Source organism: Conger conger, chromosome 9, assembly GCF_963514075.1.
Source record: "Conger conger chromosome 9, fConCon1.1, whole genome shotgun sequence".
Lineage (NCBI taxonomy): Eukaryota > Metazoa > Chordata > Actinopteri > Anguilliformes > Congridae > Conger > Conger conger.
Window position 1 is genome coordinate 13,583,728 of NC_083768.1, and position 20,611 is coordinate 13,604,338.

At 47.5% G+C, this 20,611-nt stretch overlaps 1 protein-coding gene across 1 annotated transcript in view; it reads left to right on the forward strand.

Annotated features, from left to right (window-relative positions):
- Positions 1-20,611, forward strand: part of LOC133137550 (MAGUK p55 subfamily member 7-like) — a 65,938-nt gene that overhangs the window by 19,276 nt on the left and 26,051 nt on the right. The window contains exons 4-9 of the mRNA XM_061255882.1: positions 4,962-5,042; positions 7,699-7,830; positions 15,339-15,420; positions 17,201-17,286; positions 17,633-17,707; positions 19,499-19,695. Coding sequence (XP_061111866.1) covers positions 4,962-5,042; positions 7,699-7,830; positions 15,339-15,420; positions 17,201-17,286; positions 17,633-17,707; positions 19,499-19,695 — 653 coding nt within the window. The remainder of the gene's footprint in view (positions 1-4,961; positions 5,043-7,698; positions 7,831-15,338; positions 15,421-17,200; positions 17,287-17,632; positions 17,708-19,498; positions 19,696-20,611) is intronic.

The window sequence follows — 20,611 nt, forward strand, 5'->3', positions numbered from 1 at the left end:
GGTATCCGTGTTCGTACATATCCTTTATTCTATAGAGCTAGTCCCTTATTCTATAGAGGTAGCCCTGTTTGCACATAGGTTATCCCTCATTCTATTGAGGTAGTCCTGTTAAGTCATATCTTTCATTATGTGGAACTTTACCTGATGTGTATTCAAGACAGCGAACGTTCACAGCAAACTATGTTTGCGGCAAACAGATACTGGATTAAAATTAGCATTTAAAATAAATAATTCCTTCTAGTTCGCCACCTGTCTTTTTAATTCAAATGGATGTGACTTAGGTCTAACAATGCTAGCTGGCTGATTAGCTGCCTACCTGGGACTTGAAAGGTAAGAACAAATATTACATTGATTAAAGGGCATCTTATTGTCAATTTTGTTCTCCGCAGCCATTTTTGTTCACCACTCTCTACCTTTTCAACCTTTTAGCTAATGTTAGCTAATGTTGTGGCAAACAGAAAAAAAATAGGTAAACATTAGCTAATGTTAGTTAACTTTCACGGCCTTTAAGGTCTTGAGGGCACGTCCGTTTCCTGCTAACACTCATAGCACCCGGAGGGAGGGTGATCCGCCTGGTGCCGAATTCTGTTTAACCAATAAAACATGAAACTCTGTAATTTTGTGCCCTGTTTGTGTATAACCCTCGCGCGGCGGAAACTTGTGCCGTCGTTCATGTGGAGCTGCCCTGTCTGCTTGAGCACTTAATCTGTGGAACTGGCCACGTTGGCTAATGCTCACGGAACACAGATGATCCGATTTCACGTTGCTCGTGCTGGCTGGGAATGCCATTTGCTGTGGCTCTGGCGGGCGTGCCAAGGATGTGCCAGCCTCGACACTGGCCAGATTTTTTTGTCCAGAATGTTATTGAAACTAAATGCAACCGCCCTCCCCCCAGTCCCCCCTCCCCCCCACCCCTGGCTGTATGACGTATCCAGATTCAGATCGGAGCAGACACTTTAACATGGATCCTCTTGCCAGGAACCAGTTGTCACGGGTGGAATGTGATTGATTCTGACCATAGACAGCTCCAGAAGCGTAACGCCTGAGAGAGACATCATCCAGTGATTCCAGGACAGCTCCCGTGGAGGATTCCAGCGTTGCACCAAAATATTTTTCGACTTTTTCACGGTCGTAGAAACGTATCTGTGTCCGAGAGTTAGGCTTGATATATTTCCAATAAATGGGTTCGTACATAGCCCCAGACCCGTTTCTCTGTCTAGGTTTAACTGCTGTGTGTTTCATAGAGGTCTCAGGGCTGGTTGAGGGGGTCGTTTGGATGGGGGGAGGTGGGGGGGGACAGAGTGACCCTCCGTCCGCCAGGGATATCCTCCACACAGAGACTGCAGGGCAGCATCAGAGGAGACCTGAATAAGACGGATGGGACAGAGGGGCGCTCACTGACACAATGAGAGAAATGGCGGATAAGAGCAACGAGGCATACGAAGGAAATAAAAGTAAAAAAGATCTCCTGCTGTACCTGTGATAGGGATTTAGCAATCCGTCTCGCTTCCAGACGTCAGTCAATGCGCTCCACCTTGGATATGATGGATGGGGATGGAGAAGGCGAGGGTGAAGGGATGTTTAATGTTCTGAACTCCTGATATGTCAATCCACATAGCTGCACTGTATGAAAGAGACATCTCTCTCTCTCTCCCTCTCTCTCCCCCTCTGTTCTGCTAATCCTTTGGTGCCGTACGGCGCTCTATGGAATAAACACCTGTGCTGACTGACAGGTAGTGAGTCTGGCCGATTTCGTCATCGTGTGAACCCCAGGCTTGGTTCACGATAATCAAAACTGAATTATTTTTGCTCTTCGGAAAGACAGATGCGGCAGCAATACGTTAGCGTTTCGCAAGCTCTCACTCTACAGGAGAGGAGAGGTGGGCCAGGTGGGTGTGGAGTGTGTGTGTGTGTGTGTGTTTGACCGTAGAGGGGAAAGGAAGCTTTACCAAAGTGTAAGCCCAGTAGCATTAACAGACTGGCTGGCTGCTCTCAGTGTTTCTTTAGGAAAGACTTCCTGGTCCCTGGGGTGGGATATGAAGGGACCAAGGACACAGAGGGGCCGGAGCGTCCAATAGGAGAGCGCCTTTTGTACGACGGCTCTTCGCCGCAAGGTCACAGACTCCAGAGCCACACGGTTTTGGCCAGTGCGTGACACCACAGCGGAAGGCAGACAAATTATGACAAATTTCGTCTTGCCGGGGCCCAGTTCAGACAGAACCTGAGTAAACACAGATGGATTTATAAGCAGAGCTTGAGAAGTGAGCGTACACTTCCAAATCTATTTATTTACTGTTGCGTTCCCTCCCTTAGGCTTTGGTGGATACCTGTTTTGAAATTACATTTCTTCGTGACTAACCGCCTTGGCTCTATCCGGCGTTTTAACTGCCAGTCTCCCAGTTGTTTTGTTTTCACCCAGTAATTTACACACGATTTCGCAAAAAAAGACATTACTCAATATCAGCCTTAAAAGATTTCATGCAATTGTCACAAAATATACATTTACACCAGCTTGCATGTCTAATTGAAATGGTTAAATGCATTCCAAAAGGCAGGACCTGTCAGTGCTATTTTGTTTTAGTTGTCGTGGAGCCCCTTCAGCCAAAGGCTTAACAGGAGTCAAAATAACGGATTTTGATGTAAAATGCATAAGGAGGGCACATGACGGCCCCCCACCCCCACCTGCTGAGGTGAAGAAGCGGTTGTTCATGGACACATACCCCTGTAGTTATCACTCCTAGGGCTGCCTGTAGCTTAGTGGTTAAGGTACATGACTGGGACCCGCAAGGTTGGCAGTTCGATCCCCAGTGCAGCCACAATAAGATCCGCACAGCCGTTGGGCCCTTGAGCAAGGCCCTTAACCCTGCATTGCTCCAGGGGAGGACTGTCTCATGCTTAGTCTATTCAACTGCACGTCGCTCTGGATAAGGGCGTCTGCCAAATGCCATTAATGTAATGTAATGTCCTAGAAGCAGATCAATTTCTGCTTTAAAGGCCAGCTCTCTTTACAATCACGATAGACTCTGTGGGAGAATAGAAGCCTGCTGCCCCGGTGCCTCGGTTGGTTGAGGGTCACCTACGCCCAGCTACGGTGTATTTTCTGATGTTTCCCTCATCGCTGGGGAGACGATTTCTTCAGATTACACACCTAATTAAAATCATCACTCCGCTGCAGCATGATACGAGACTGACTCTGCTTGCTGGTTCGGCCATATTTGTGGAAACGCTGTTTGGGTTTGTTTAGATTGTCTGTTCCAGATATTTTTGGACTGCCCTGTCTCCTGTCTGATTCATCTGCAGCTTAGAAGCTGTACGTTTGGACGGCCTGCCTAACATGTATAAGGATCCAGACACTAACAAAATAACAAGAAACACAGTTCATATTTGCTTTGCAACATCTGTTGTTCCCATGACAACATTGAGCTAAACATCGTGGGCAAATTCCTCAAAACATAAAAATAAATAAAATAACTATTGCTTTTATATATTTAAATTAAATTAAATTGTTTAGAGTATTCATGTGGATTTAGCCTCTACATCTCTACACTTTTACAAATAGAAATGAAAGACAAATATGGTTGTGATAGAGTGATATCTATCCTGTAAATTGATCATTCAAAAATGGAAAGCCAAATGATACATTTTTGTGTTCAAAGTAAAAAACTAATAAAATATGACGGGAGGGAAATGGAAACGGTGAACATTGTGTGTGGCATACGATCCCCATGTCCGACAGGTCTTTATTTCTTAAAGGCTTTTTTCTCAGGAGTAAGTACCGTAAAGGGTATTCGCTGATGTAAAGCTGAGGATGCTTACCAACAAAACCTTGAAGACCCCAAACACAAGCTAGACAATACATCCTAACAGGTTGTCCTTCACAATTAACATTCTGTCGTAAGTGAATTGAACTAAACTTAAAAAAAAAAAAAAATGTTTTTCTTAGCGTAGCGCACACAACTTTGGCTTTGCCAAACTGCATTTGCGAAGAAAAAGATGAACTCTTGCATTTAATCGCGAGCCAAAGTTAAAGACAGATGTTGACTGAATCCAGGCCATAGATGTGTCTATTTTTCTTTTTCACCGAACATTACTAAGTCTGCGCTGCTGCCTCTCCCTGAGATTGCCCTGGACGTGCTCCTCGCTCTGTCTCGCTCGCCACAGCCCGCCTCGCCCCTCTCCCCGCCCTGGAAACTGCGGGGATTCTTCAGGGCTGCAGCGAACATCAGTCACGGACTCCCCGGAGTGCTGGAATTGGATCTGTCTGAAGAGATAAAAAACCTGCGAGGGATAGACAAGGGAAGGGCCGTATCCGCGTCTGGATTTCATTCCAACCTCTGGTCCCAATTATACCATTAGTGCAGTCATTTGCTTGAGCTGACATTTTAGCTAAATTCTTCCATAATTTCATGAACTTCAGCTGGGCTGTTCGTGGTGCTGTCTGAATGGTTTTGCTGTGGTCCGATCTACCAGCGTACTACTGCTGATTTGTAAAACTAAGTGGCCAAGCAAGTGAAGTGAGAGTGACTGGTGGAAGGAAAAAGCAATGGACTCGCAGGCCACCCAGAAATGGGCAGCGGTGTCGTATAGTGGTTAGGAAACTGGAACTCCTACCCTCCAGCCGTGTAGCTAACCTTAACTGCCCCGGTAAAGTGTTGAGTTGATTTATGTAAAAACATGTTAATAGGACTGATCTGTTCAAGTGGCTGTGGATAAAAGTGACTCATTCATGCCTGTCAAATTAAGCCCTGTACAAGTTCCCGTATCGATGTAGTTTTGCTGAAATCTTAAAATGCTTTAATTCCGTAAAACAGGAACATATTTCCGACGACTGTTTACACAAGAGGTGGGTCACAGATTACTGATTATTGACTTCTCTTTCAAAATAGAGCATCTTTGCAAGCTGTGTGATAGAGTACCTTTTCAATGATGGAATATCTTCACTGTGCCCTCTCCTCCACCAGCTGTCCCGGGACCTCCAGAGCCAAGCTGACAGAGAGGAGGTCAAAGAGCTGTCCGAACTTCTCGCCAACCCCCACATCAAGGTGAGCGATGTCCCAGCCCTGCCTCGTGCCAAAGCCTGCAGTGTTTTCTATCCGATTAGAAACAGAAATCATTTGACCCGTACAACACAGCCTGCATCGCAGCAACATACATCATCCAGTAATGTGAAAATGTTGGGATCTGTCTTTGGGAGGTGTTTGATGGATGGAAAAAAACTCAAATGGGTTAGGAGGAGTCCCCAGGGGCACCAGGTCTGTGTAAATCACCTCCCCGCCACATGTAAGCCAAGAGATGAGCTGAAGAAGCACTGCGCACCACTGCAGGTTTATCCCCGGCGATTACAGCCAAAACGGAGCCGTTTTTTTTTACAAGGGGAAATAAATCAAAGAGCGAGGTCCTGCTCTCTTTCATACTCACACATGAAGAACAACAACACGAAAAAAACACACTGCATCACAGCAACCTCCGCAGACGCTCACGCTCTACGGCTATTAAAGACCTCATTATCGCAGGGTTGCCCTAAATGTTTGATTTTATTTTATTTGAACCGCTTCCCTTAACAGCAGTGGCGGAGAGCGTAAGAGCGCGTATCGCGGGCCGGCTCCGCGGCAGGCCCCCGGAGGGCTACCGCTTTTTTTCGAGGATTCTTCGCTAACGGGATCCCGATGGCGGCGGCTGCAGCCTCCCCGCTTATTTTGACAAGTCGGGCGATCTGTTTTCGCAGAGCTCCACATTGTTTACAGCAGAAATAAATATGTAACGACGGCACGGAGCGCGGTCAAGCGCCGGCCGCCGCCCCTCCCCAAACGGCGCGTGTTTTAGCGGAAAGCCGTGTCTGGCGCGAGAACGCAGCTACACCCGCCGCACCGGGAAGTTTATTTACTTCGAGGAAATCAGCCTGAAATCCAGTTTGGCTCAATTACGGTCGAGTCAGTGCCTGTGATACATCGCAGGGCTCCCTTCGCGATGAGAATGTCTTTCGCCATGTGTTACCTATTAGCATACCTGTGCCGCTATTAGCTATTGTTTCTTATTGTTTTTTCGCTGGCTGTTACTGGCTGGGCTCGTCATTAGTTGAAAGGGGACACGGGGACAGTGGGTAATGAAATCCTGCGAAACTGGGAATTACATTAGGCTTTATTGTTATAGTGCGCAGGGCAGGGTGAACTGGAGGTGAACAGGGAAGATGGTGCTTGACTGTGGATTTGTAGCAATGGCGGTGGGTGAGTTAGCCACCTTAGTGTGTCTGTCAATGGGCAGAGCCACTAAAAGGCGAGAAGTTAATTGGTTGTGGAACCTGCTCCACAAAGCAGGATTACTGAGTTAGCTGCACTGAGTAAAACCCTGGCCCCGCCCAAAATCTGGTACACAGACTGAAGTAAAAAGAGTTATTTCGGGTTATACTTTGCGCAGTTATCTGGGTAGCTCAGTAATCCAGCTTTGTGGACCGGGCCCCTGGACTCCCTGGAAGAAAAGATATTATATCTCAGAGGGACGTTCCTGGACGTTAAAGGATAAATAAAAGATGAAATATTACTCTAGATCAGTATTGAGGCCTGTAGGCTGTGTTGAATGACCTGAGTACACCACCAGGACCTCTTTCACGGAAGTGAACTGAACTTCCAAATCGTCATGCTCTCGAAACCGTATCTGTCCTGTAAATCACGCTGAGTAAAAGTTTCCACTACATAAATAATTAGATTTACCAATAAAATAAATGCAAAAAATAAAAAATAAATGGGTGGAAAAAAAAAATCTCCTAGAAGGAATTAATTACGGCAGGGGACGGATAGAGAAGACCAGGCTGATGACAAGGACGATGAAGACGATTACGGCGATGAAGATGAGGCTTACGTCGATGATGATGGTGATGATAACGGTGATGATGGTGATGATGAAGGTGACAGGGGACGCAGGCCTGACTCCCGTTGTTGAATCCCTGCCCGGACTTCCAGTGCACGTTGGCTCCAGCCCATCTGCTCTCTCAAGAACAGCTTGAGGGATGCATGACTGCCTGCTCACTTGCAATAAAATATTGTTTTTTACCGAAGATTTATTTCTCTGAGGCATGTGGCTAGAAGATGTTTCGCAGAAGAAAAAAAAAAATGTTTCCAGACTTGGGGATAATGAATTGTTAACTTGTTGGCAAAATAAACGTCACAATTTAGTAAATGAGGCTCTTTATATTGCGGAGGCTTGAGTTTTCTGACTGACTGACGTGTTCATTGGGCCGGTGTTTACTTTGCACTGTTGTACATTTGGATTTCCACTGGAACATTCGGCTAAATGCCGGTGGTTAGTTTAACTGGTCTACAGCATCCAGGTGCCTTGATTAATACTGTAGATCTCGGCTTGCTGACTAGCAGCTTCTCTGTGTGGTCTGTGGTTGGGGATGAAAAGAAACATATAAAAACGACATTGAGCTAACCGTAGAAAATTAGATGCCTGGCATTCGGCGGCTGCTACCGTTTTTATTATGATTTCAAATATTTGATCCTAACTATGTTCCATAGCCCGGAGGGATCTGTAAAATGCACTGTGAAATATCCTGTGTGAAAACAACTCAAATAAAAAAAAACATTTGATCTAAAAAAAACAAAAAAAACACAACTTCCCATTTTCTTCCTGGAATGTACTACAGTGTAAGTCCACCAATCTCTTGGCAAGATACAGGTGTTTACTACAGTCTGTTTACAGCGTCTGCTCTCTGTCCACGACGCTGTGGCACAGAAACGCTTTGGACCCGTCCTGCCTCCTCTTCCCAAAGACCTGGATGAAGAGCGAGACTCTGTGAAGATCATCCAACTGGTCAAGGACATGGAGCCACTCGTGAGTCACGCCGGCCATTCTGAATTTACTGCGGTTTAGTTATTCATTGTATTGTGTATCTCAAAGATTTCCTCAATAATGAAAATGAGCCTTGTGCTCGTTATTTCAGGGACGAAAGTAAGTTAACAAAAACTTCACCGAGAGGAAGCGACTCGGGGTGCTTTCTTCTTCGTTCCAGCAAGTCGAAGTTATTGTGTTACGCATGTAAAACTTGACATCTGTGCTCATCTTTTTCTTCCAGGAATGTGGAAATTCAATTAAATTCAATATTATTTGTCTTGCGTTGTTTACATGGCGCATAGTGACAAAGGAGCCTTACAGAGATCCAGGCCTGAACCCTGACTCTGGCATGCCTAGGGTGACTGTGTCACGGAAATATTCCCTGGCTGGTAAAACGAAGAAACCTTCGCAGACAGGGAGCCCATATGCTGCTGGCTGGCACCGGTCGATGGAAAAAGACTCATTACAAAATACATGTGTAATAAACAGAGAAATGACAGTACATAGACGTGAGTGACGGTGCGTAATTGAAGCCGGTCAGGGTGACTCTGTTTGTGATGAGAGGGCTGGGAGGCCTGGAGGGGTTGAATGGGTGGTGCTGACTGATGGGGGACAGGCGTGGGTCTGGAGCTGTCTGGAGCGGGGTGCTCGAAGTGGGGAAAACAGGAGAAAAAATCCGCTGGATGTTGGTAAGCAAAGCAGGGGCGATGTTTATCTGCAATAAGGAAAATAAACAGTATTGAAGCGTAGCGAGAGGAACAAAGGTAAAGGGCCAACACAGTCACGAGGGCAGCCATGAGACAAGAGCCAACAGAGATGCCATGCATGATTCAGTGACAGCACTTAGGGCTCCGTCTATCCCAGACTCTATTGTTAATGGCAGCCACCCAACCCTGTGCCTCAGCTATAGGACTGGTTTACAAAATAGGTCTTAAGCCTAAGATTTGAATTTAAATGTTGTACCTGGAACACAAGTAGGCAAATTCATGATATGAAAAGTCTCTACCATCTCTGGTACATTTCACTACGCTAGGAATCACACTGAAAAGCTAACACTGGACTAATGTGGACAAATCTCCTTGTTCTGGTAAAAAAATAGTCTAACCTTGAAGTACCAAAAGCATAGATTGGTATAAAATATGGTGGCATTTTCGTCTCTGTACCAATATGAGAAGTCAAATATTGATGATTGATTTTGGTCCCAGAATGTCCGTATGGTGCATCCCCATACACAGCGCAGGAGGGGCAGGTGTGTGGAGACAGTGTGCACTGTCTGTCCCTCTCACCCCACCTCTCCTCTCCAGTGCTCTCGAGACACCCTGCCCCAGCCCTGACACCAGGGCGGGGCCTTGAGCCTCGGCCGTCCTTCATGAGGTTTCCCAAATTGCGGGCTGCCAGCCCAGAGGAGGAAGCCGGCATGCCGGACTAAGTGAAAGCAAAACAAAAACCCTCCGGGAAAGAAAAAGAGATTATGGGTTCCGTGTTAGAGCCAGGCTGGTGCAAGTTATTTGTGTGTTAAAGGGCAGGGCCGGCAGACAGACTGCGGTCCTCCGCGGTTGCCTGAGCGACAAGGCCACCGCTGGGTTCATTCTCATATTCTAAAGGGAGCTGTGAAACTTAAACTTTGACCTTTGACCTGTGCCTGACCTTACATGCTACGAGGCACTTTGTGTTTCAGAACCAGCTGTGAAAGAAGCAAGAGCGAGGTGGGGAGGCAGGGAAAACAACGTGCTGCACTGTTCTGGTGATTTCTCCTGAAGAGCCTTTAAACCCAAACTGTCTGGGGCTTTCACCTCCCCCTTCAAACCAGAATATTTTCAACAAGGAATTTCATTGAATCAGTCTGAACTGAAAATGACATCACTACATCACCAAATCTCAATAAACAGCGGAAGTCCTACTCCCAGGCTTTGTTGGCCCCTTGCGGATCACCTGCTCCGGGGAGATCACAGTAATACAGTATGCACAGCCCTTGGATGACTTAACCCTTCCTCACGAACTTCACTGGGATTAGCTGAATGGATGGGGTCTCAGTCCTGCTAATTAATGGCATGAAGTCCATGACTTCATTCCGCGTTTCGGGGAACAGGCAAAATTGAATGTTTAATGATATTTCCTCTGTACACCCACAGAAACGAGAGCTGGGATCTTTATTTTACCAACCTGGCAAAGAATAGCAAGGATTCGGAAAGGGACATACCCACATGTGGGACCTCTTTAAAAAACCCAGGGGCAGCCACACATTTTATTGAAAGAACATGTTATTTTCAATTAGCATACAAAAACCTTGACAATCCCGAAGGAAAAATTGATGTAGCTCTGCCAAATCTACTGTTACATAGTGAATTAATAGCTTTTTCTCTTAAGACTCCTTGATAAATACTAATATTAGTTATACAATAGTGCAGTAATACAGTTTTAATATTATTATTAGTCTTATTTGGTATTACTATTGTTCTATTATGAGAATATACAGTACATATGTAGAGTATAAGTGAAAATGAGTGTAGGTTCAGTACGACTTAGTGGAGTGCACCTGTCTCTTCTCCCAGTGTGGCTATCAGTTGTAAAGCACTTTAATAAAAGTGCTATATAAAGAAAATATAAAAATAAAGACCTATTTTATCACAAGCAGACACACTCACTAGGGTGCACACCTATCCCGTGGAAACCCACCAGTGTTCTCTGGTGCATTTCACCAGTGTGCAGTGTGTGGGTAACCGGGAGCAGAACTGCCTATCATCACACTGGTGATGTGGACTGGGGTTAAAAGGGCAAAGCTGTCATTTTAGCACTGCCATTGATATACAATTGTGGATATTATTTGTGGATACAGGAAGATGTAATTTACATTTATTGCAGGAAGCATTTCGCCTTGAATACACCAGCCACTCGATCCTGAGGTTTTGAGTGATTTAACGTTTTTATTTTCCCTGTAAGACCTACACCTTCTTTTTATCTCTCATAACTCACGTTTTTCAGCTTTCTGCAAACACATGAGTACTCTGCGCACTTTATCCTCTGCCTCACCAGTGGCCGTCCTTTTGAAAAGGACGTTCTGAAGTTGTGTTTCCTCGACGGAATAATTTACCTGAACATACCCTCAAAGGCAGAGATACAAGGATGCCGTTGTGTTCTCGAGCTCTGGACGTGCACAAGCGCTCGTCTAGAGCTGAATTTGCGGGCGATTTGCCACAACCGCGCACCCATTTCACCCGGGAGTTTTGCTGTGTGATTTCAGAGGGGTTGTGTAATGAATGAACTACACAGCATTAACACTTTTGAGGGTCTGAGGTAAGAGGAGGTGAAATGAAAACAGGACTGTTTTACATTACCCCCGTCGGCTAGCTTCTAGCAGGAATTTCCATGTAATTATCTCGACAGTAATGTGTGAGGTTAGGACCAGGGTTACGGAAATAGGAAAAGAGGTTTCAGAGCCACGATCTTGGTAGAATTTTATGACTGCAATCACAAGCGCTTTAATAAAACAGGTGGAGAGGTGTGCTCTGGACCAAATAAAGGGGATAAGAGCACTACTGGGGAATGGGGTATAAAAGCGCTTTAATAGGAAGCACACCGTACAAACCACACTTCTTTTCTCCATACTCTCTCCTTTGGTTATGCTCCAGTAGTGTCTTCCAGCTGGGCTAGCAACCGTAGCTTCACGGTTCTGCATCAAAGCCCATTATTGTCTCGTGTCCAGATATGATCTTTCAATATTTTCATAAATAGCATGCATTTCAAAAAAAGAGTGGCACTGTATCAAACCCAAGATTGCATTTATTTTTATTAACACAATATGCGAGGTAAAAGACCCGAATTTGAAGTGCCGCACAACTTGATATGATTGCTGGTAATTGCATTGAAGAGCTATTTTCCAATGTGTCCGCTTTTGTATCTGCATTGATACCATCTGGATGGAAAGGAAGGAGGCTGAAGTGTTTTCAGTGGTGAATCTGTACTCATTTTGTGAATACTTTGCTCAGATCTAGTGTAAGCAGAGCTATTGTTCGACTTTTCAGTCCAATATAATTTTGCCACATGATAAATGGTAATCTTAGGTGACGGTCCTCAGACAATACTCTGATTGGTGTTGGCAGAAAATGGGTGCAGTGGTTGAAATGGATAACTGTGTGTGGTTTCCAAGGAAAGTCCAAGGGCAAATAAAACTTAATAGTAAACTATCAGAGCATATTAATCACTGCTACTGACTGTTGAAAACCAGAGCCAATGGGCTGCCAGTTCATTGAAATCCTCGGCCAATTAGCCAGCAGCATTTTAAAACCGCAGCAAATCCACTCTATGTGCTAGCTTAGCCTCAGCCAATCAACCACCAGCTATTCACAACCTAAGCAAACCCAGTCATTGGCTGTTCAAAGCTCCAGCTAATCAAACAGCAGCATTTTCAAGCCGCACTGAATCAGCCTCAAAGCCCCAGCCAACAGGCTTCTGCGATGATGGCTGTAAGATGGCCGCCTGTGTTTGTTGCCTTGCTTTGCGGGGTGCGCATAAACACGAGTTGTTTGTTTTGGAACGGGTGCCTGCGCTGGTATTCTCGCAGGACCGCTCTCTGTTTCTGGTTACCGCGTGCATCGCCGGACCGCGGGTCACCGCAGCCCCTGAGCCACGCGTGCCGGGAGCGCGATGACGGACGTCCGGGTTTGGCCCGGGAGAACGATGATCTGACGGAGGTGAACCCCGCTCCGCTCCTCATCAGCCTGAGAGGATTAAGTTATTGGGTTTCGGCCGGGGGCTACGCTAACAGCGCTGGAACGCGGACGTGTTAAAAGCTTTCCCCCGGCCCAGGGCGGCGTGTGCACCTGGAACTGATCATGTCGGAGGGTAGCGTCCCCCGGATCACGTTTCTGATGAGTGACTCGCCGTCGCTGGCCTGACACTTTGGTGAGAGGTTTGGAAATAACACTTTTGAGAGGCCTGTTACACTAAGGGTTCCATACACACAGACGCACACACACCACACAGACATACATACATATGTTTTCATAGTGTGTGTGTGTGTTCTTGGTATGTCTAGCTATTTGCTTTCATAGGCCTTTGATATTGTAGAAAACTTTAAATAATAAGAAATAGCCGAGATTCAACATGTATTTTTATATGACTGAGGTGTTCAGCCTGCCTCCCCTGCTGTGAAAGCAGAGGCTTATGTCTCTGTGAGTCCGGTGCTGATGTCACCCCGCACCTGCTGTTCTGCTGTTCCACTGTATCACACCTACTGCACTGTGATGATATGTGGGGATGAGCATCTCTGTGTTCCCTGGCTTTCTGTCCAATCAGACTGCATTGTGGGATGAAGCGTGTTGCAGAGTTTCAGATTTGAAGTGTGACAAAAATGAGAGAAATAAGAGAGACAGCACAGTGTTAATCCACTGTTAATTGTGTTAATTGAGTCCAACGTACTCCGTAAACATTGATTTCACACTGAACATTTTATTGTGTGAGAGTTAGGGAGTGAAGGAGTGAAGGATAGAGGGCAAAGGGGGGAGCAAGAGAGATAGAGAGAAAGGGTAACGAGAGAGGGAGAGTGAGAGGGAGAGCGATAAAGAGAGAGCGAGAGAAAGCAAGACGGACAGGGCGAAGAAAATGGGAAAACTGCCGGGCATGAGATGAACTGCAGGCATTGTCAGCAGCTCCTGGAATGATTCAAACAATATTTCTCCTTTCCTCGTGTCATCACTCCCCTCTCTCTCCGCTGGATCGGCTGCTGTGGCCCGGCCTAACCCCCCCTCCCCTCCTCCGGGAATCTGATTCCCATTTCCCCGACACTGTCCGGGAACGCTCCCCGATGCCTGTGTCTCAGTCAGTCAACATGATGCCGCATTCTGGAAACTTCCCCAAGGAAGCTCACTGTCTCTCTTCTTCATTGCTCCAGTCCCTCCAGTATTTTTTTTATACGAGTATACACTCAGTGGCCACTTTATTAGGTAGACCTGTACACCAGCTTGTTAATGCAAATTGTTAATCAGCCAATTGTGTGGCAGCAACTAAATGCATAAAAGCATGCAGATGTGGTCAAGAGGTTCAGCTGTTCTTCAGACCAAATGTCAGAATGGGGAAGAAATGTGATCTAAGTGACTTTGACCATGAAATGATTGTTAGTGCCAGACAGGGTGGTTTGAGTATCTTAGAAACTGCTGACCTCCTGGGATTATCACCCGCAACAGTCTCTAGAGTTTCCAGAGAATGGTGTGAAAAACAAAAAACATCCAGTGGGCAGCAGTTCAGGCAGAAATGCATTGTCAATTAGAGAGGTCAGAGGAGAAGGGCCAGACTGGTCATAGCTAACAGGAAGGTGACAGTAACGCAAATAACCACACATAACAACAGTGGTATGCAGAAGAGCATCTCATCAAACCTCCAAGTGGATAGTCTATAGCAGCAGAAGACCAATAAGTCTAATAAATACCCAATAAAGTGTATATGTATAGTATATTATAGGCATTGGACTTGGCAGACACTCTTATGCAGTGCATACCTATAACTAGGGGCAAGTGTGCTGAACCTAGAGGGAAGTATAGTTTCAGTATCACTCCTAGACTCTCTTTCTCTCCCTCCCCCTTCTCTCTCTCTTTCTCTCTAAATCTCTCTCTCTCTGTGGCCCCTGCTCTGTTATCTTAAGTCTCTCCACATTAGTCAGACGAAGGCCTGGTTCCAGACCTTGCCGGGTCGGTCTCCTTCCATCATGGTGGCAGCGGCCCTGTGGAGTGCTCTGCTCCTGTATGGCCCGATGTCCCTCTCCTGCCGTACTGCACCCGGACCAGAACACCACATTCTGAACTCAGCTCCGCATGCGGTCCCGACTGGACTCATGCACTCTGTTAGAGCTGAATTAACACTGGAAACTTTACTGTGTACCATCCCAGCTAATTTGCTGCCAGAAGAAGGGATTAAAATGATATATTGATTCAAATATCAAAATATATATATAATATAAAAAACATATAAGAATACACATATTTAAAATACAAATGTTTATAGATATTCTTAGAGATTAAAATAGGACACCTCCCTCTCCTCCCAGACTACTGTTGAGGACCATGGGGGCCCCCCAGTAGGGATTCTCAGTCCCCCAGTTTTGGAGCCCCTGCTCTGGGGAAGCTCTAGACCCTGTCCCCTTGCAGACATGGATGACTTCTTCAGTCAACTCAGTGAGCGCTGCGCTGTCTGCGTTTCTGCGCCCCATAACTGAAGTAAATACTGGATGATCCGATAAGTATGGAAGTCTATTTAAAGCCATAATGGGTCTGAGGCTTTGAATTAAAAGCATATTTTAATCGTATAAAAAATGAGGCGGGGCCACGCTGTATTTTCTCCCAGCAAAGTGACTTCATCACTGTCTTATCCTGGCTTTATTGTCTCTGACAGCTGTATAATCTTTCATAGTTACAGAACACGCTGCTGGATCCACTTAGACATGTTATTCCAAACAAGCCGGGCCTGATGTTTAAACGCGCGGTGCTCCTTCCCCTTTCCTGTCTGCGTGTCTCCAGGGCGCTACGGTCCGCCGGGACCAGGGGACCGGGGCCCTCGTGGTGGCGCGGATCATGAGAGGAGGGGCCGCAGACCGCAGCGGTGAGTTCTGGAGAGTTTTCGGCTAAATGGTAAATGTTTGCCATTTATATAGCGCCTTTATCCAAAGCGCTCTTCTCATTCACCCAATCATACGCGCACACTCACACACCGATGGCGATTGGTCGCCATGCAAGGCACCGACCAGCTCGTCAGGAGCATTTTAGGGGTTAGGTGTCTTGCTCAGGGACACTTTGACACACCCCGGGCGGGAATCAAACTGGCAACCCTCTGACTGCCAGATGACTGCTCTTACCTCCTGAGCCAATGTCGCTGGAGGAGAGGCCCGGAGTTAGTGATGTGGATGAACTGGGCATGCATGGGTGTGTTAGCAAGCGATCTGTGCTAGGTTGTCTTCTCAGACCTTCCATGCAGACTGTAAAGGCAAAGACACATGTGCCTACACACTACGACCATGCCCACATTATTTTCTAAATACACATAAGCCTCATTCTTAAATCTGGCTTGCACGCATTCTTTCATAAAAGGTGATTATTATTTTTATCTGTCGAGATGCAAAATCCTTTTTCTTTCAGTAGATTGGGTTCAGGCGACAATGGCACTGCTGGGTAAAGTCGGTGTAGAAAGACATCTCAGTATCCCAAATTTTTGCCCTCTCTCTGTACCGCCCCCCTGTGGACAACAGGGGAGCACGTTGGTGAAGTCGGTCGGACAGCGGTGACTAAGGAGGCACAAGCGCTGATTCCAAAAAAAAAACACAAAAATACCCAAAAAGGATATTTTTTAAAAACTTCTGCACATTCTGGCATCCGCTGAGCTGACTGTCATCCGAGCTGTGATGTATTCTCCGTGTGTGAAATCAATGTACCAGGGAGATTCGCCAGGCCCAATCTCACTAATACCCCCATGACATAAAGACACGCTGCGAATAACAGCTCCTGCGGTCTCCTCTTCCTCTCCTTCTCTTGGCTCTGGAGGGCGTTTTTCGGCGTGTACCCTGCCCTCTGAATGACAGGCTGCGATGGCTTCCAGACTCTGAAGGCCATGATGCGGTATCACTCCTCATCCCTCCAGTCCAGCTCCTCTCTGTACGCTCTGTGGCTTTCTGTGAACTTCTGACCAAAACTACTGTCAGATCCGCAAGCTTTCCACAGATACTCTGGACAGGGTTTCATAGTATTTAAGAAACTCTGTAGGATGACTCTGTAGTTTATGTTTACATGTTTGTGGGTGTGTGCGTGTGTGTGCGTTTGTGTGAGTGTGTGTGGGTTTGTGTGCGTGTGTGTGTGTGTGCGTGCGTGTTTTTGTGTGTGATACAGTCTGTGTGTGTGTGTGTGTGTGTGTGTTTGAGTGTGTGTTTGTGTGTGATATAGTCGCTGTGTGTGTGTGTGTGTGTGAGCGTGTGAGTGTGTGATACCGTCGCTGTGTGTGTGTGTGTGTGAGTGTGAGTGCGTGATGCAGTCTCTGTGTGTGAGTGCGTGTTTGTGTGTGTGATACAGTCGGTATGTGTGTGTGTGTGTGATGCAGTCTCTGTGTGTGAGTGCGTGTTTGTGTGTGTGATACAGTCGGTATGTGTGTGTGTGTGTGTGTGTGATGCAGTCTCTGTGTGTGAGTGCGTGTTTGTCTGTGTGACACAGTCGGTGTGTGTGTGTGTGTGTGTGTGTGTGTTTGAGCGTGTGAGTGTGTGATGCAGTCTCTGTGTGTGAGTGAGTGTTTGTGTGTGTGATACAGTCGGTGTGTGTGTGTGTGTGTGTGTGTGTGTGTGTTTGAGCGTGTGAGTGTGTGATGCCGTCTCTGTGTGTGTTCTCTCTGCGTGCTGCAGGTCTGATCCACGAGGGAGATGAGCTGCTGGAGGTGAATGGGGTGCTGATGGAGGATAAGGAGCTAGAAGACATTGCTCCCCTTGTGGTGAGAGAGAGCTTGTCACCAGCCCCTCTCCAATGTCTGTGTGCAGTGCCAGGGCTCCCAAGTAATGTCTGGCTCTGCTGCCACACCAGTCTTTCAGCAGAGCCGTCAGTGTGGAGGGAGACCGGGCCCCAGTGCCTACTGCCTGACCGGGCTGAGGGCCTCCTCCAGAGACCCCTGATCGCTCTTTATGGGGGAAAATCCAGCAAGAAAATACAAAGCAGGGATACCAAAGTATGGCCCGGAGCAGACTCCTGCCACCTGGTTGTCCTGACCCTGACGGTTTTATATTAGCGTGTGTTGGCGTCTGAGTGAATCCTGCCTTTCCCTTCTGTTTTTCCCATATTAGGTGCAGTCCCGGGGGGCCATAACGATTAAAGTGGTCCCAGGCATGAAAGAGGACACGGCGGCCCTGGAGAAGGAGGTAGACTCTGCCATAGAGATTAGATCCATGGTGTTACACGCACCGAGTGGGGAGAGCGCAATGACAGGCCGTCTGAGCCCCTCTGCCCACTGGCTGTGGGCTGCAGTCCTCCTGCGGTCTGCTGGGAGTCCATCTGGGGAAGTGAGAGTGTGTGAGGGTGTTTGTGTGTGCGTGTGTGTATGACGGTGTGTGCATGTGTGTGTTTGTGTGTGTGTGGGTGTGTGCGTGCGTGTGTGTGAGGGTGTTTGTGTGCATGTGTGTATGTCGGTGTGTATGTTGGTGTGGGTGCGTGTGTGTATGTGGGTCCCTGCGTGCGTGCGTGTGTGTGAGGGTGTTTGTGCGTCTGCGTGTGTGTATGACGGTGTGTGCGTGTGTGTGCATGTGTGTATGTGGGTCCCTGCCTGCCTGTGTGCATGTGTGTGTGTGTGAGGGTGTTTGTGTGCATGTGTGTATGTCGGTGTGGGTGCGTGTGTGTATGTGGGTCCCTGCGTGCGCGTGTGTGTGTGTGTTTGTGCGTCTGCGTGTGTGCGAGAATGCACCCGTATGACTTTGGGTTATGAAGTCACAGGAGGCACAGAGGTGGGCGTTGGGATTTGAAGTAAAAACCTGATGTCTGGTCTATGGGCCCACCTCCTGGGGTCCAGTTCTGCAATATTGTTTTTCACAGACATTTATCAATAGCACAAGGTCCACTTTCACCCAAGCCAGCACACGCACGCTAGCACTCGCGCACTCTGGAATATCATTTGCTGGAGAACAGTGCCTGTCTCTCTTGTAAGCTCTTTACACAGTGCTGTGGTATGTTCAAGTGTAATATGCCCTGAGGTGCAGACTGGCTGCCAGGAGTCTGCCTTTCCTATTATCCTCATTCAAATACTACTGTTATCATATTTGAGCATTATGGAGCATTGGACCATTTACATAACCAGAACAGGCCATTCCAGCCCATTCCATCTTTAGACATGTCTGAAGGATGAAAGTAAAGCTTTATAGAATAGTTCTTCATCTTAAAATGATAAAGATGGTGTTTACTAAATGATAAATAGCATTACTGTGCAGTAAGTATTTCTGCTGTGACTTAAAAGGCCATCTTGGCTCAGGGCTTTAAACACACAGCGTGTATGGAAGGCCATGGACTGAGCACAGACAGGTCTAGAAATACCTGCGATTCCAGGGACGCTGATTGAATGCACATCTGCAAAAAGAAAAGTACAAAAAATTATCAGCGAGCTTGTTCCAGTTACGCTCCACTGAGCCCCCCCCCCCCCCCCTCCAGCCAAACGGCGTTCTTGCACGCTACAACGTGGGTGCCGGCCTGAAACCTCATTTGAGACCGTCTCCAAGAGGGCCATGACGCCCCGGTGATATTACTGCGTCATCTTCCTTCATGCTGGCAGCCCTCAATGTCATAATTTACCATGATGTTCCTGGCTGAGGATCGAGCTGCTCAGTGTGTGTGTCTGTGGGTATGTGTGTGTGTGTGTGTGCGTGTGTGTGTGTGTGCGAGATCTAGCTCTTTGGTGCCCTGCCTGCTCCTCCTGACCCTGTGCAACAGTTTGATTTTCTGGTAGCGCACGTTAAGCATCAAATGAGATGCTGTGTAAATCTGGTAAGGGAGAAATAACAGCTACAGAAGTAACAGCTTCTGTGTGTGTGTGTGTGGTGCGCAGTACAATATTCAGTGTTAAGTCAACTCTTACAGTGTACACATGGTCCTGATTGGACTCATATGTACTCTGTTGTAGTAGAATTAACACTGGACTCTTTACTGTGTGTTTTGTGTCCGTGCAGCTGAGTGTCCGGGCCCTGTTTGACTACGAGCCCCAGGAGGACCCAGCCATCCCGTGTAAAGGGGCGGGGCTCGCCTTCAGGAAGGGGGACGTCCTCCGGGTGGTGAACTGGGAGGAGCCAGTCTGGTGGCAGGCCAGGCTCCACAGCAGTGCTAACCTCAGGGCAGGCCTGGTCCCCTCCAAACTGCTCCAGCAGGGGTGAGTGCTAACCTCAGGGCAGGCCTGGTCCCCTCCAAACTGCTCCAGCAGGGGTGAGTGCTAACCTCAGGGCAGGCCTGGTCCCCTCCAAACTGCTCCAGGAGAGGTGAGTGCTAAGCTCAGGGCAGGCCTGGTCCCCTCCAAACTGCTCCAGCAGGGGTGAGTGCTAACCTCAGGGCAGGCCTGGTCCCCTCCAAACTGCTCCAGGAGAGGTGAGTGCTAACCTCAGGGCAGGCCTGGTCCCCTGAACACTGCTCCAGCTGGGGTGAGTGCTAACCTCAGGGCAGGTCTGGTCCCCTGAACACTGCTCCAGGAGAGGTGAGTGCTAACCTCAGGGCAGGCCTGGTCCCCTGAACACTGCTCCAGGAGAGGTGAGTGCTAACCTCAGGGCAGGCCTGGTCCCCTCCAAACTGCTCCAGGAGAGGTGAGTGCTAACCTCAGGGCAGGCCTGGTCCCCTGAACACTGCTCCAGGAGAGGTGAGTGCTGAGCTCAGGGCAGATCTGGTCCCCTGAACACTGCTCCAGGAGAGGTGAGTGCTAACCTCAGGGCAGGTCTGGTCCCCTGAACACTGCTCCAGGAGAGGCAAGCAACTCAACTGAACCGTATACTGCCATCCCGGCTTGGTTGCCGCTCACTGTAAAATGTTCTACATCTGGATTTTTCCCTCTCCAAATCAGTCCAGGGTACATTTTAGGGCGGCCTATAGCGTAGTGGTTAAGGTACCTGACTGGGACCTGCAAGGTCAGTGGTTCGATCCCCGGTGCAGCCACAATAAGATCTGCACAACCCTGCATTGTTCCAGGGGAGGATTGTCTCCTGCTTAGTCTAATCAACTACACATCTCTGGGTAAGAGCGCCTGCCAAATGCCATTAATGTAATTTTACTCTGATAAGAGTATCTGGATTAACAGATGT